A 14,210-nucleotide genomic window follows, 5' to 3' on the forward strand; every position below is an offset into this window, starting at 1 on the left:
TTGCAATTTCCCTACTTTATCAGCTTGGTCTTCTAAGCGCATGTTGCAGTCATCGACTTTCTGTCTAATATCTGACATCTCCTTCCTCAAATCGGCCATCATAGTGACAAGTTCTTGCTTAGTATCGCACATATGTTTGTGTAGATCACAAAACTATTGTTTGAACTCCTCTCTTGTAGGCAAATCATTCATTGTCGTTCCCGGCTCTCAATTGCCGAGGTCGGCCTCCATAGCCCTAACAAGAAGATCAGCGGTTTTCTCTACTCCATCAGTCCCCTCGGATTCCATGTTTGAAATCAGGCCCTTTTTTTCTTCAGAGCCATCGAAAGCTCGGGTTCTCTTGATCTGTAAGACTCAATCGCAAAGGATGTGCGGCGATTCTAGAACAAAGGCTCGGGGGAATCTGGAGCACAAATTTATGCTGCCATCTTGTTCTGTGACATCCCCCAACATTATTTCAAGGATGTTTTTTTTATGATGATTTAAAAGCTTATGTAAAGTTGTATGGCATATACAAACAGTGAATCTGGTTTCTGCTGTCATAAAGGGGCGATTTATGGGACTGGCCTTTTCATCCTTGATCAGGGATGCAAAAAATTTTTTTTTTCCATTATGGGGATTGGATTTGGTTTGTGATTTATATAAAAATATATATTTTGTTTTGAGTTATTTTTGTGGTTTGTTGTTTTTTTTTTTTTGTAATGCACACATTGATGGGGACACTTACAAATAGTTGGCCACTTTTTTCACACACACACACAATCACACACAATAACCTTGGCTGGTTCTCTTGTCTTTGCTATTTCCCCTGTAATCAAGAGGAGTTGCTGTCCAGTGTTGCTGACATTGTGCTGTCTTCTGGAAGACAGACTGAAAGCGATTCAAGACCTACCTCGACAGCTTAATGTCTTGTCAGTTGCAAGCAGTAACTCCAATCTTACTGAAACGCTGTTAAATTTTCAGTATTTCAGCTGGTATAATCCTTTTTAGTTTTACCAGGATAAAAATGGTTTGAAGATAAACCTTTCTGCCTAACTGTGGGACTGCATCTTGAGGCAGTACTACTTGACATTTCTTAATTTCCTGCAGTCTTACCTGTTAGCTTATTTGCAGTCAGTAAGGAAATGTTTAAACCTAAGATGTAATTTCACTATATTGATAGATAGAACACAGTTGCCCTTGACTCCTGGTGCACACATGGATCTGACAGTAAAAGCATATCAGAGCTATCACTCCCAACCTTTGACTTGTTCTCAAAAATAGTAATTGCGTTGTTTATATGTACTATAATTATTTATTATATTAGTTACATTTGACTTGCTTTTATTTACAAAATCTCACAGCGGATTACTACAAATAATGCCACAGGTTAAAAACAGGATAAAAATACCACAGTACATTAAACATATTCACTATGCCTCTCCCATCACCGTAAACCCAGCTAGCAATATTTTCAAATCTTATATACAAATATGTATAAATAATATTCAAACTTAAGAGTAATAGACAGTATTTTCTATAGTCCTAAATAGTAACAACCATCATCTCCATCCCAAAAGGGTAAACACTGATGCTCTGTAGCAGCCTTACATTTGTGAAAATACAGAAGCATAAGGAAGATATATGAACTTCATATTCTAACATTATGTCAAGGATTAATTTTGTGTCACACATGGGAATGTTTTTAAAAGTATGTAGGATTTTTATCTGAATATTCTTTAAACTTATCAGATAAGGGTTGTTTGTTTGTTTTTTTAATGGGACAGCTTTAGGGGGTAAAAAAAAGTCCTCATGAATCTTCTCCTTAGTATAGGAAGGGGAATTCTTCTATTCATGAAAATCTAAGTGTTGCCAAGTATAGGAACCACGTGATGCTTTAAGTTGAAGGTAAAATGAAACAAAATGTAGGTCAGCAAAGGAGGGGTCAAAAGGGCATCTGTTTTAAGTAATCTTCACTGCTAATTTCCTCCTTTGTTTCTAAACAATGAACTAGAAGGTCACTGCATCTTTATTTACACTACTTAATTAAACTAGGGCACAAACTCAAGAATGTTAAATTTTGGTTTTGTATTGTCCAGTCTATTTAAAATTCATGGCAGCCCACTCCTAGCTCTTTTAGAGCAAGTACATAAATTAACTTTCTTTAGATTAATTTGTTCACGTGAAAGTTTTCATGCTTGGGATACAATTTTGTAAAAATATAAATCATAATTGCCTCTTCTTTCCCCTTTCTCTCCATCTGACACATTTTCTTAGTTATAGTTGAAACTGTCACTAGAAAATATATAAATCCATAAGAATCCCCTTTGTATTTTTCAGGTATTATTAGTATTTGTGTATATGATGTACTGCACGTAATTTCATGCATGTGACGCATATAGTAAGGAAACACTATTGACTCTGCGATTCATGTTGATCTAATTCAGCAAGGTTGTTGACTTCCAGTAAGTACAACACAATAGCATTTGGCACAGAATACAGTAAGAATATAAGATTTTAAGAACTTGCTTTACTGGGTCAGACCAAGGGTCCATCAAGCCCAGCATCCTGTTTCCGACAGTGGCCAATCCATGCTATAAATACCTGGCAAGTAGCAAAACACTAAGCAGATCCCGTGCTACTGCTGCCAGAAATAGCAGTGGCTATTCCCCGAGTCAACCCGATCAATAGCAATCAATGGACCTCTCCTCCAAGAACCTATCCTAATCTTTTTAAACCCAGCTGCACTAACCACATCCTCTGGCAACAAATTCCAGAGCTTAATTGTGCGTTGAGTGAAAAATAATTGTCTCCGATTAGTTTTAAAAGTGCTACTTGCTAACTTCATGGAGTGCCCACTATTCCTTCTATTATCCAAAAGAGTAAATAACCAATTCACATCTACCTGTTCTAGATCTCTCATGATTTTAAAGACCTCTATCATATGCCCCTTCAGCCTTCTCTTCTCCAAGCTGAACAGCCCTTACTTCTTTAGCCTTTCCTCATAGGAAAGCTGTTCCATCCCCTTTATTATTTCGGTCGCCCTTCTCTGTACTTTCTCCAGTGCAACTATACCTTTTTGAGGTACTACGACTAGAATTGTACATAGTACGCAAGGTGTGGTCTCATGGAGCGATACAGAGACATTATGACACTTTCTGTTTTATTCACCATTATCTTCCTAATAATTCCTAACATTGTTTGCGTTTTAGACTGCCGTAGCACACTGAGTCGACAATTTCAATGTATTATCCACTGTGATGCTTAAATCTTTTTCCTGGGTGGTAAATCTTAATATGGAACCTAATATTTTGTAACTACAGCATGGGTTATTTTTCCCTATATGCAACACCTTGCACTTATCCACATTAAATTTCATCTGCCATTTGGATGCCCAATCTTCCAGTTTCGCAAGGTCCTCCTGCAATTTATCACAATCTTCTTGTGATTTAACTACTCTGAATAATGTTGTATCATTATTAAAAATCATCAGTCCAAGTACAGATCCCTGAGGCACTCCACAGTTTACCCTTTTCCACAGAGGAAATTGACCATTTAATCATCCTCTTTGTTTCCTGTCTTTTAACCAGTTTGTAATCCATGAAAAAACATCGCTTCCTTAGGAGCCTCTCATGAGGGAATTTGTTAAACGCCTTCTGAAAATCCAAATACACTACATCTACCAGTTCACCTTTATCCACAAGTTTATTAATGCCTTCCAAAAAAAAAAAAAAAAGAAGCAGATTTGTGAGGCAAAACTTCCCTTGGATAAATCCAAGATGACTGTGTTCCATTAAAACACGTCTTTCTGTATGCTCTGTGATTTTGATCTTTAGAATAATTTCCACTATTTTTCCCAGCTCTGAGGTCAGGCTCACTGGTCTGTAGTTTCCTGGATCGCCCCTGGAGCCCTTTTTAAATAATGGGGTTACATTGGCCACCCTCCAGTCTTCAGGTACAATGGATGATTTTAATGATAGGTTATAAATGTTTACTAATAGATCTGAAATTTCATTTTTGAGTTCCTTCAGAACCCTGGGGTACATTCTGTCCGGTCCAGGTGATTTGCTACTCTTTAGTTTGTCAGTTTGGCCTACTACATCTTCCAGGTTCACGGTGATTTGGTTCAGTTCATCTGATTCATCGCCCTTGAAAATCTTCTCCGGAACCGGTATCTCCCCAACATCCTCATTAGTAAACACAGAAGCAAAGAATTCATTTAATCTTTCTGCAATGGTCTTATCTTCCCTAAGAGCCCCTTTAACCCCTCGGTCATCTAATGATCCAACTGACTCCCTCACAGGTTTTTATTACGAGTTTTTGCCTATATGGCCAGCTTCATTTCAAATTCTTTCTTAGCCTACCTTATCAGTGTTCTACACTTAAATTGACAATGCTTAAGCTTTTTGCTATTTTCTTCAGATGGCTTCTTCTTTCAATTTTTGAAGGATTTTTTTTTTGGCTAAATTAGTCTCTCTCACTTTAGTTTGAGTGTTGCAGTTTTAAATTGCCCATTTAAATGTAATGTCCCTTTGGTTTGCATTATGAATATAGTCCTAGTTCTAAGTCCTTTTGAGCTAGGAGACTAGACTATAGGGAGCAGAGGGAGGAGTGCACCATTTTGGAACAGGTCTTCCACTGAGATTGCTGGAATGGCCAGTACTTTGCTGTTTATAAAAGCAGCCTGCAACAGTGTAAAGCGTGGCTCGTTGAGTTAGAGAGTGGAGGAAGTAGGAGAGTTTTCTTCAGTTATATTTGTTCCCCTGTTCTTGGTGTTAAGCCTCAAGGGAATAATGCTAGAAGCAGGAAGGGGACCAGTACCTTCTGGGTGCTATTTCCAGAAGTTTGGTTGTTGATTTTTAGACTTATCCTTTATGAGGTTTCCGTCCTGTGAGAGCCCTGGCACCCCTGGCCGCAGGATTTCAGGAACTCCAATAGCCAGGTAGATCAGGTAGTAGTGAAGTTTCCGCTGCTCTCTATCCCACAAACCGAGGGTTGGATTGGGGATGAATCACTGCAGGGGTTTCTAGATTTTCTCATTGTTGTAAAGATCTTACCTTGAGTTATTGGGGAGGAAGTTTATTGCCACCCTTCATACCCTGTAGAGAGGACATCTGAGAGAGCTGCTGTGTTCCCTCTTTCTGGACATTTCTTAAGAAAGACTCCGTTTTGTCATCTGAAGAGAGCTGTGAGTAAAAAACTTTTTTGATAGATCTGAGGACCTTCATCTGGTGTTTTCACCCTGGGAGAGAGGTACCATTGGGAATTGTGCAAAGACAATGCCAGTATTTTGCATCTAGGAAATCTAGAAAATCTTGCTTATCCCATCCATGGAGGGTGAAAGTTTTCCCTAGCTCAGATACTGAGAGACCCTTGCACAAATGGAGAAAAGATTAGAGACCTGTGATGTCCATCTGAAGTGCTAAGAACTAATGTGAGCTATGCCATTTGGCCAATTAAGAACTTTTTTACAGTAAATAATTATTTTGGACCCTCAGACTGAGCCTCCTGAGTATTTTGTTGGCACTCACATATTACGTTTGAAAGTAAACTGATAACTTCCTTGAGTTAAGGATTTATTCCTTCCCCCATGCCCTAGGAAAAGACCTCTGTCTCGGGGCCCTGGGATTGTGTTGGAGTGGGAGAGAGGTTGAGAACTGGCCTTGGGACTCTCATGTGCCCCTGCCCTCTTGGCTCATAAACTGGAATAGGGGCAATTTAAATATATGAATAATTATTATTTGTGTGGTGTTCATTAGTTTGAGCCATTTTGGATAGTCTTGATTGGAAAGATGGTATTTAAGTATTGAAGTTTAGTTGGTAAAAGCAGAAACTTTGATTTAAAATGTTCTTAAAACAGGGAACATCAATAAAGAAAGCACCATTTTACTTTCTTATCAATCTCGTCTCTTGTTGTCTTAATTTTATTTATCTATTTATCTATTTATTTATTTATTTAGTGTTTTTCTATACCGGCATTTGCAATAGGTATCACATCATGCTGGTTTACATTTAACAAGGGGGGGTTGTAAAATGAAGATACAATAAAACTTTAACAGGTGCGAAGAGAAACGTTGCAGTTACAATAAAACATGTTTTAAAACTTAAAACTTAATGTTTTAAGTTTGCTAAGCACATCGTGCCTGTGATTGGCGCCTAAGTCACAAGGTTTTTCATGTGCTCTTTGAATTCTGCTTGCTCTATTTAGGAAACCTGGAGAAACCCCCTTACATGATATCCTTGTATTGTTTGAGTGCAAGAGATTTGTAAAAGAAAGGCACTTTGTATAGGAGAGTCCTTCTCTTTCTCTTCAGTGCCTTGAAGGCTGTGACATTCTTGCCATCGTTTAGGCCGATACAATACAGCGTGCTCTTCTGAGCGCACTGTTTAACCTATGGTTGGACTTGGATTTGGACGCGCTTCCGCTTCCACAACCCCTTATACCATACGGGGGATTAGCATGTTCAAACCCTGTGAAACTAATAGCGCTAATCACATGCAAATACATGTTGAGGCTATTAGCTATTTCCCCAGATCTAAAAAATAAATGTGTGCCTGATCTGCACAATTTTACGCTCTGGGCGGGCATTAATTTCTGAGCAGCCCAAAAAAGTATACAGAAAAGTAGAAAAAACTACTTTTCTGTACATCCTCCGACTTAATATCATGGTGATATTAAGCCGGAGGAACCAAAAGGTATTAAAAAAAAAAAAGTGCCAGCAGTGAGGTTAGGAAAAGGGATGCTCAATTAATGAGCGTCCATTTTCCTAACCCGTGGCTATGCACGGGTTAGGAAACGGATGCTTGTAAAATTGAGTGCCCGTTTCCTAACTCCTGACAGCCACCTCTCCTCCTGGTCGCCTGCTGCCAAATAGGCACTAGGGGCACAAATTTGTCCCTAGAGCCTCCTTGGCAGTGTGACCCCTCATTTAAATATTCTATCGTGCACCCAAGAGAGGTGGCTGTGTTCGCATTGAAACAGCGGGCACCCAAAATGGGCATACATTTTTAGCTCATCTGTATTGTATTGGCCTGATTGTGGGAGAACTGACTGCTTCCATGCAATGATAAGTGAAGCAGACTGCTGTGTAGGAATCTGATGTAAAATGTTTCTTGGTAATAGCTTAAAAGTTCTACAAAACCTTATTTTATGTTATACTTTCAGATCTATTCCAGTCGAGAACTTGAAGAAACGTTAAACAAAATCAGGGAAATTCTTTCAGATGATAAACATGACTGGGATCAGCGAGTCAATGCGGTATGCTTTCCCTTCATTCTTAAAAAAAAAAAAAGTTCTTAATTTAGATGTCTTTAAAAAAGTTGTTATAGCATCATATATATTTTCAAGGGTTAACAGACTCAATTTGATTGATTTGAAAAGGTGGTATGATAAAGAGCGGTGATGAGTTTGAAAGCACATTAAGGAGCCAATGCAATACCGTGTATAGTGGCTAGCACATGGTTTAATGCGCATTTTGAATGCACGTCCATAACCCCCAATCCGATATGGGGATACGTGTGTCCAAATCAGCGCGTAGCTATTAGCGCTCATCACATGTAAATTCCATGTAGATGAGGCTATTAGCTAATCCCTGTGATCCAAAAAATTTCCAGCACGGCCACTGCACCCATTGCACCGTGGCAAATTTTATGCCAGCCACACTCAAGGGCACATTGAAAAAAAAGAAAAATCCTGCTTTCTGTGATTACTCCTCATAGTATTATAGCGATGCTAAGTAAGAGGAATCAAAGCAGGTTTAGTTAAAAGAAAAACAAAAATCTTTGGAGGGGAAAAAAATTCTGGACACCCAATAGACACGCACAAGATACACGGTTCAGGCTGTATAACTTGTGTGTGTCTGTATCGGTAGTGGGAGAAAATGGATGCTTGTAGATTGTGTATCCATTTTCCCAACCCGCTTGACAGCCACCACTTCTTAGCGCAAGATGCTGATGAGCCGCGTGGAGGAACGCACACATTTTCCCTAGTGCTTCCTTTTTTAAATATTGGATTGCGCGCCCAGGAGAGGTGGCTAGGCGTGCGTTAGGAAAACGAAAACTCAACACTGAGCGCCCATTTTCAGTGCACAAATATTGCATCGGCCCCTAAGATAGGAGATTCTTAAAGGATATTGGTTATATATATATATATATATTTTTTTTTTTTTCATTAATTAAAAATTGAGCTGCTGTTGAAATAGTGCTTTCAATTCATGAGCATAGGGAGAGCTGACCCCTGCTGTTAAGGACTTATAGGGTTTGAATCAAGAGCAAGGTGAAAAGTAGATCCTGAGCAGGCTGAGCAGGCTGTATCCTTGAAATGAACTTGAAAGCCGGTATATAAGATTGAATAAATAAATGCTTTGAGGACAAACAGGATGGTAATCCTCACACATGGGTGACATCATCAGATGAAGCCCCGATACGGAAAACTTATATCAAAGTATCTAAAACTTTGACTAGGCACTCTGAGCATGCCCAGCATGCCCTATACCATGCGTCCACGTGGGGTCGCTCTTCAGTGTCTTTTTTTCCTCGGAGCTGTGAACCTCATGGGGATATTGAGCTCATGAGGAGATTTGGACCTCCCTCCTTTCTCCCAGTCAGTGTTGGCATCAGCAAAGTTCGAAGAGGAGCTGGCGTGCTGAGTCCAGCTGGTAGGGCTTCGGTCCCATGGCACTGATGACACTAGAGTCAGTGCCGCCCATCCTCGTTCTGCTTCTGGAGAAGCCCAATATTCTCATTGATGTGACCCAGCTGGTGTCGGTCCCTGGGGCAGCATCAGTGCCCGGCGGATCACTGAGGCCCCCCCTTACCGATATGGTGGTCATTGCCGGTTCCTCTGAGGTGGGAGCTCCACCAAGACCTGCAGAGACATCGAGGCCTGCAGCCGCCCCTGGGGAGATGATCCTACAGAGTCGTCCTCTGAGAACTTTAGTGGCATCCTGTCAGACCCTTTTCCTCCAGATGAGCGAAGGAAATCTCCACCTGAGGAATTAACCTTCACAGGTTTTGTGAGGGTGATGGCAGAGGCCATCCCTTTTCAGCTTTTGAAAGAGGAGGATGCCAGGCCAAAATGCTTGTGATCCTCCAGTTTGTGGAGCCTCCTAAGCAAATTGTGGCAGTCCTAGTACACGAGATCTTTAAGGAGTTGCTGCTGAGGATATGGGAACACCCCATCATAATGACTTCCGTTAACAAGAAAGCAGACAGGGTCTACCTCATCCAGACAGCTGCCAGATCAGTGATGTTAAAATTTGCTCTCAAGAGCGCCAAGCGCTCTGTTCCATTCCTCTGCGCCCCCGGGAAAGGACCACAGAGCAAGACGACGCTTTTGGGGGGAAGGTGTTCCAAAGCACCATGCTTATTGCCTGCATTTCTGCCTACCAGCTCTACGTGACCAAGTACTCGTGAGACATGTGGAAGCAGGTGCAGGAGGTAGCTGAGCAGCTGCCTCAATAGCAGCAAGACACCATCATGTCGCTGGTCCACATGGGTCTAGAGAGCGGAAAACATGAGGTCCGTGTGACCTATGATGTTTTTGAGATGCCATCGAGAGTCTCTGCAGCGGGAATTGGCGCCCACAGAATGGCATGACTGTGGGCCTCAGATCTCTGACCGGAGTTATAGGAAAGACTTGCGGACATGCCATGCACTGGAAAGAATCTCTTTGGGGACAGGGTGAGGGATGCTGTGGGACAGCTTTGGGACCACCATGAAACCCTCCAACAACTGTCCGCTAGTACTCCGGACTCATTCTCTTCATCCAGGAGACCATCGAGACCAGGGCCCATGAAGTCTTTCTTTCGCCAAAGGAAGTACTATCATCTGTCTCCTCGATCCCATTAGCACCATCAGAGCTACCGTGGCCATTCCAGGCAGCAGAGAGCTCCCAAGCTCCAGCTGGCTTCTTAGTCATCTTTGTGGACGGGGTTTTGATTGGGCCGCAGAGAGCATAAGCTGGTTGCCCAGACCCTCCAATCTGGGGCAAGCTGCGGTTCTTTGTGAACCAGTGACTCAGTGTAACCTTGGACCAGTGGGTTCTGAGTGTCATCCGTCAGGGGTACCAATTAAATCTGTTGGGTGTCTGGCCAAATTGCTTTTCATGCCCACGTTGGGGGCTGGTAGCACATCAAGAGGTCCTAAAAGCGGAGTTCTCCTCCCTCTTAACAGCCAGAGTAGTTGGGTCTGTACCACTAGGGCAAAGAGGGTGGGGATTCTACTCCAGGTAAATCCTAATTCCAAAGAGAACAGGAGGATTTTGTCCTATCCTAGACTTAAGGACCTTGAACAATTTTCTAAAAAGAGAAACGTTCAAGATGATTTCCCTGGGCACCTTGATCCCCCTTTTGCAAAAAGGGGACTGGTTTTGCTCCCTCAGCCTAAAGGATGCATACACTTACATCAAGATCTTCCGTACAGTGTGTTGCTGTTCGGGCTGGTGTCCACTCCACCGATCTTCACAGAATGTCTAACCCTGGTGGTAACGCACCTCTGCAGACTGGGAGTGCATATCTTCCCGCATCTGGACGATTGGCTGGTCAAAACCATGTATCAAGCAGGGGCCATCAGGTCCATTCCTTTGACTATTCATGTTTTGGAGTCACTAGGGTTTGTTATCAACTACCCAAAGTCCCATCTCAGCCTGTCACCTCAGTTGGTCTTCATAGGAGCCCTGCTAGACACCGCTCAGGCCAAGGCCTTTCTGTTCTGCCAGAGGGCTGTCGTTGTGACGACCATTGTGTCAGATTCAAAAGAGCCAGCAGTATCAGCCTGGCACATGTTGAGGCTGTTGGACCATATGGTTGCAACAGTCCATGTTACTGCCCTGGCACATTTACACATACAAGTAGCCCAATGGACCTTGAGGTCACAGTGGCGCTAGGCCACTCAGAGCCTCCAGGATTGCATCTGAGTCACGGTGTCTCTCAGGAATTCATTTTCCTGGTGACGGGTACTTTCCAATGTGGAACAGGGGATTTTGTTTTGGAGTCCTAATTGTTCTAACCACAGATGCATCTACCCAGGAGTGGGGAGTTCATGTAGATGGGCTTGACACCCATGGTCTTTGGTCCACTGTAGAACTTGCTTGTCAAATCAACTTCCTGGAGCTTCAGGCGATCCAGTACACATGATGGGCTTTCAGTGATCAGCTGTCCAACAAAGTTATCCTGATCCAGACTGATAACCAGGTAGCTATGTGGTATGTCAACAAGCAGGGGGGCACCGGGTCGTACCTCTTGTGTCAGGAAGCAGTCCAGATCTGGTCGTGGGCCCTTTCCCACTGGATGGTGCTCAGGGCCATGTACCTGGCTGGGATGGAGAACATGGAAGCAGACAGGCTGAGTCGAGCTTCAGACCCTTCAAGTGGTCCCTGGAGCAAGGAGTAGTGAATCGGATATTCCACCTCTGGGGGAGCCCGGACGTAGATCTCTTTGCATCTTTCTGCAACAGGAAGGTGCCTCGGTACTGCTCCATGTACAGGTTAGATGGCAAATCAGCATCGGATGCCCTTGCCCGTCATTGGGGCAGGGGTCTTCTGTATGCGTGTCCGATTCCCTTAGTGGTGAAGACTCCCTTGAAGCTTCGCAAGGACAGAGGGCTGTGATCCTCATAGCTCTTCACTGTTCGAGACAGGTCTGGTTTCCACTCCTGTGAGAGTTGTCCATCTGGAAATCAATCAGTCTGGGGACTTCCCCAGGTCTCATCAGGCAAGATCAGGGCATGCTGCGGCATCCCAACCTCCAGGCCCTGTCACTCACAGCCTGGATGTTGAGAAGTTGATTCTGCAGTTGTTTGATCTTTCAGAAGATGTGTCTCGGGTCCTTTTGGCTTCTAGAAAGCCTTCCACTAGAAATTCCTATGGACTGAAGTGAAGGAGGTTTTCCATGTGGTGTGAGAAGGCGGCCCTAGGTCTGTTTTCCTGCCCCAGACAAAAACTGCTTGATTACTTTCTACACCTATCAGAGGCTAGCTTGAAAATCAACTCTGTTAGAGTTCATCTGAGTGTAATTGGCGCATACCAACATGGTGTAAGTGCTATGCTTATCTCTGTATAGCCTATAATTGTCCATTTCATGCAGGGTCTGTTTCAGTTGAAGCCTTCCCTAAGGTCTCTCACTGTGTCTTGGGACCTCAGCATGGTGTTAGCTCAGCTGATAAAAGCTCCTTTTGAGCTGTTGTGCGCCTGTAACCTGAAGTACCTGACCTGGAATGTCATATTTTTGGTGGCAGTCACCTCAGTGCTCAGGGTCAGTAAGCTACAGGCCTTAGTGACTGATCCATCTTATACTAAATTTTATCACAACAGGGCGGTCTTGAGTACACAGCATAAGTTCCGTCCTTAACTGTCAATTGTCCTGCCAATAATTTTTTTTTTTACCAGGCCCCATTCGCACCAAGGTGAATGAGCACTGCACAGTTTGGACTGCAAGCAGACCGTAGCCTTCTATCTGGAGTGGACAGAAGCCCATAGACAGTCCACCCAGCTTTTTGTTTCTTTTGATAAGAATAGATTGGGCATTGCCGATACCAGACACTATCCAATTGATAGAAGATTGCATCTTCTGTTATGCCCAGGTGGGACTGTATCTTGGGTGTCATGTAAAAGCTCATTCTATCAGAGCCATGGCAGCGTCGGTGGCCCACTTGAGAGTAGTTCCTGTGGAGGAGATCTGCAAGACTGTGACATCGAGTTCCCTTCACACATTCACATTACATTACTGTCTGTATAGGGATGGCTGCCGCGACAGTAGGTTCGCCAGTCTGTCCTTCGGAATCTCTTTGATCTGTAGAACCCAACCCTCCCAACCTAGGGCCTGTTGTTTGGGTTCAGGCTGTCTCCTGCTCTGTAACCCACAGCACGGTAGTGTTGTGCTCGTTGGCACTTGGCTAGGTGTCTGTTGATCCCCTTTTTCTGTTGGGCAGCATCCTGTAGCTACCCATGTGTGAGAACTACATCCTGCTTGTCCTAGGAGAAAGTAGAGTTGCTTACCTGTAACAGGTGTTCTCTGAGAACAGCAGGATGTTAGTCATCATGAAACACGCCCGCCACCCTGCAGAGTTGGGTTTCTTCTATTTTATTTTATTTTATTTTAATTGTAATTCAGCATTCAAGAAATAGAGAGGATCCCAAAATGAGGAAGATAGGGAAGAATATCTGGTGAAACTGAGGGAGATGAAGGAAATCAAGAAAGCTAAAAGTCAAGCAGAAGAAAGAATTGCCAAAGAGGTAAAGAGAGGTGATAAATATTTTACAAATAGAGAAAGGAGAAAGGTCCCAAGTGGCATAGTGAAATTGAAAGGTAACAGTGATCAATGTGTGGAGAGCGAAGACCCTGGGGAAGGACCATTGCTGGTTAACAAGACCGAAGATGGAGATGTGGTAAATGAAACTATATTTACAGAAAGGAATGTATGGAATGAGCTAGCAAAACTGTATGGAATGAGCTAGCAAAACTGAAAGTTGACAAGGCCATGGGGCTGGATGAGGTTCACCCCAGGATACTGAGAGAGCTCAGAGATGTGCTGGCGGGTCTGCTACATGACCTGTTCAATAGGTCCCTGGAAACAGGAATGGTGCCGAGTGATTGGAGAAGAGTGGTGGTGGTCCCGCTCCACAAGAATTGTAGCAAAGAGGAAGCTGGAAACCACAGGCTGATTAGCCTCACCTCAGTGGTGGGAAAATTAATGGAGGCTCTTCTAAAGGAAATAATAGTGAACTATCTGTAGTCAGGAGGCTTGCTGGATCCAAAGAAACATGGACTTACTAGGGGAAGGTCTTGTCAGACAAATCTGATTGATTTTTTTTTTTTTGATTGGGTAATTAAAGAATTGGATCAAGAAAGAGTGCTTGATGTGATTTACTTGGATTTCAGCAGAGCTTTTGATATGGTCCACATAGGAGGCTTGTGAATAAAATTAGAAGCTTGGGAGTGAGTGCCAAAGTGGTGGTGTGGATTACAAACAGGTTGATGGACAGAAGACAGCGTGCGATGATAAATGGAACCTACTCTGAAGAGACAGCAGTGTTAAGCGGAGTGCCACAAGGATCGGTGTTGGAACTGGTTCTGTTCAATATCTTTGTGACTGACATTGAGGAAAGGATAGAAGGTAAAGTTTGTCTGTTTGCGAATGATACTAAGATATGCAGCAAAATGGACACGCCGGAAGGAGTAGAGAGAATGAGACATGATTTAAGGAAGCTTGAACAGTGGTCAAAGATATGGCAG

At 43.0% G+C, this 14,210-nt stretch overlaps 1 protein-coding gene across 20 annotated transcripts in view; it reads left to right on the forward strand.

Annotated features, from left to right (window-relative positions):
* The window catches only part of CLASP2 (cytoplasmic linker associated protein 2), a 963,528-nt gene that overhangs the window by 460,497 nt on the left and 488,821 nt on the right, over positions 1-14,210 (forward strand). For all 20 annotated transcript variants that reach the window (XM_029589622.1, XM_029589627.1, XM_029589623.1 and 17 more), the window contains one exon: positions 7,145-7,237. In XM_029589622.1, the coding sequence (XP_029445482.1) occupies positions 7,145-7,237 (93 nt within the window). The remainder of the gene's footprint in view (positions 1-7,144; positions 7,238-14,210) is intronic.

The sequence above is a fragment of the Rhinatrema bivittatum genome, chromosome 2, assembly GCF_901001135.1.
Source record: "Rhinatrema bivittatum chromosome 2, aRhiBiv1.1, whole genome shotgun sequence".
Taxonomy (NCBI): Eukaryota; Metazoa; Chordata; class Amphibia; order Gymnophiona; family Rhinatrematidae; genus Rhinatrema; species Rhinatrema bivittatum.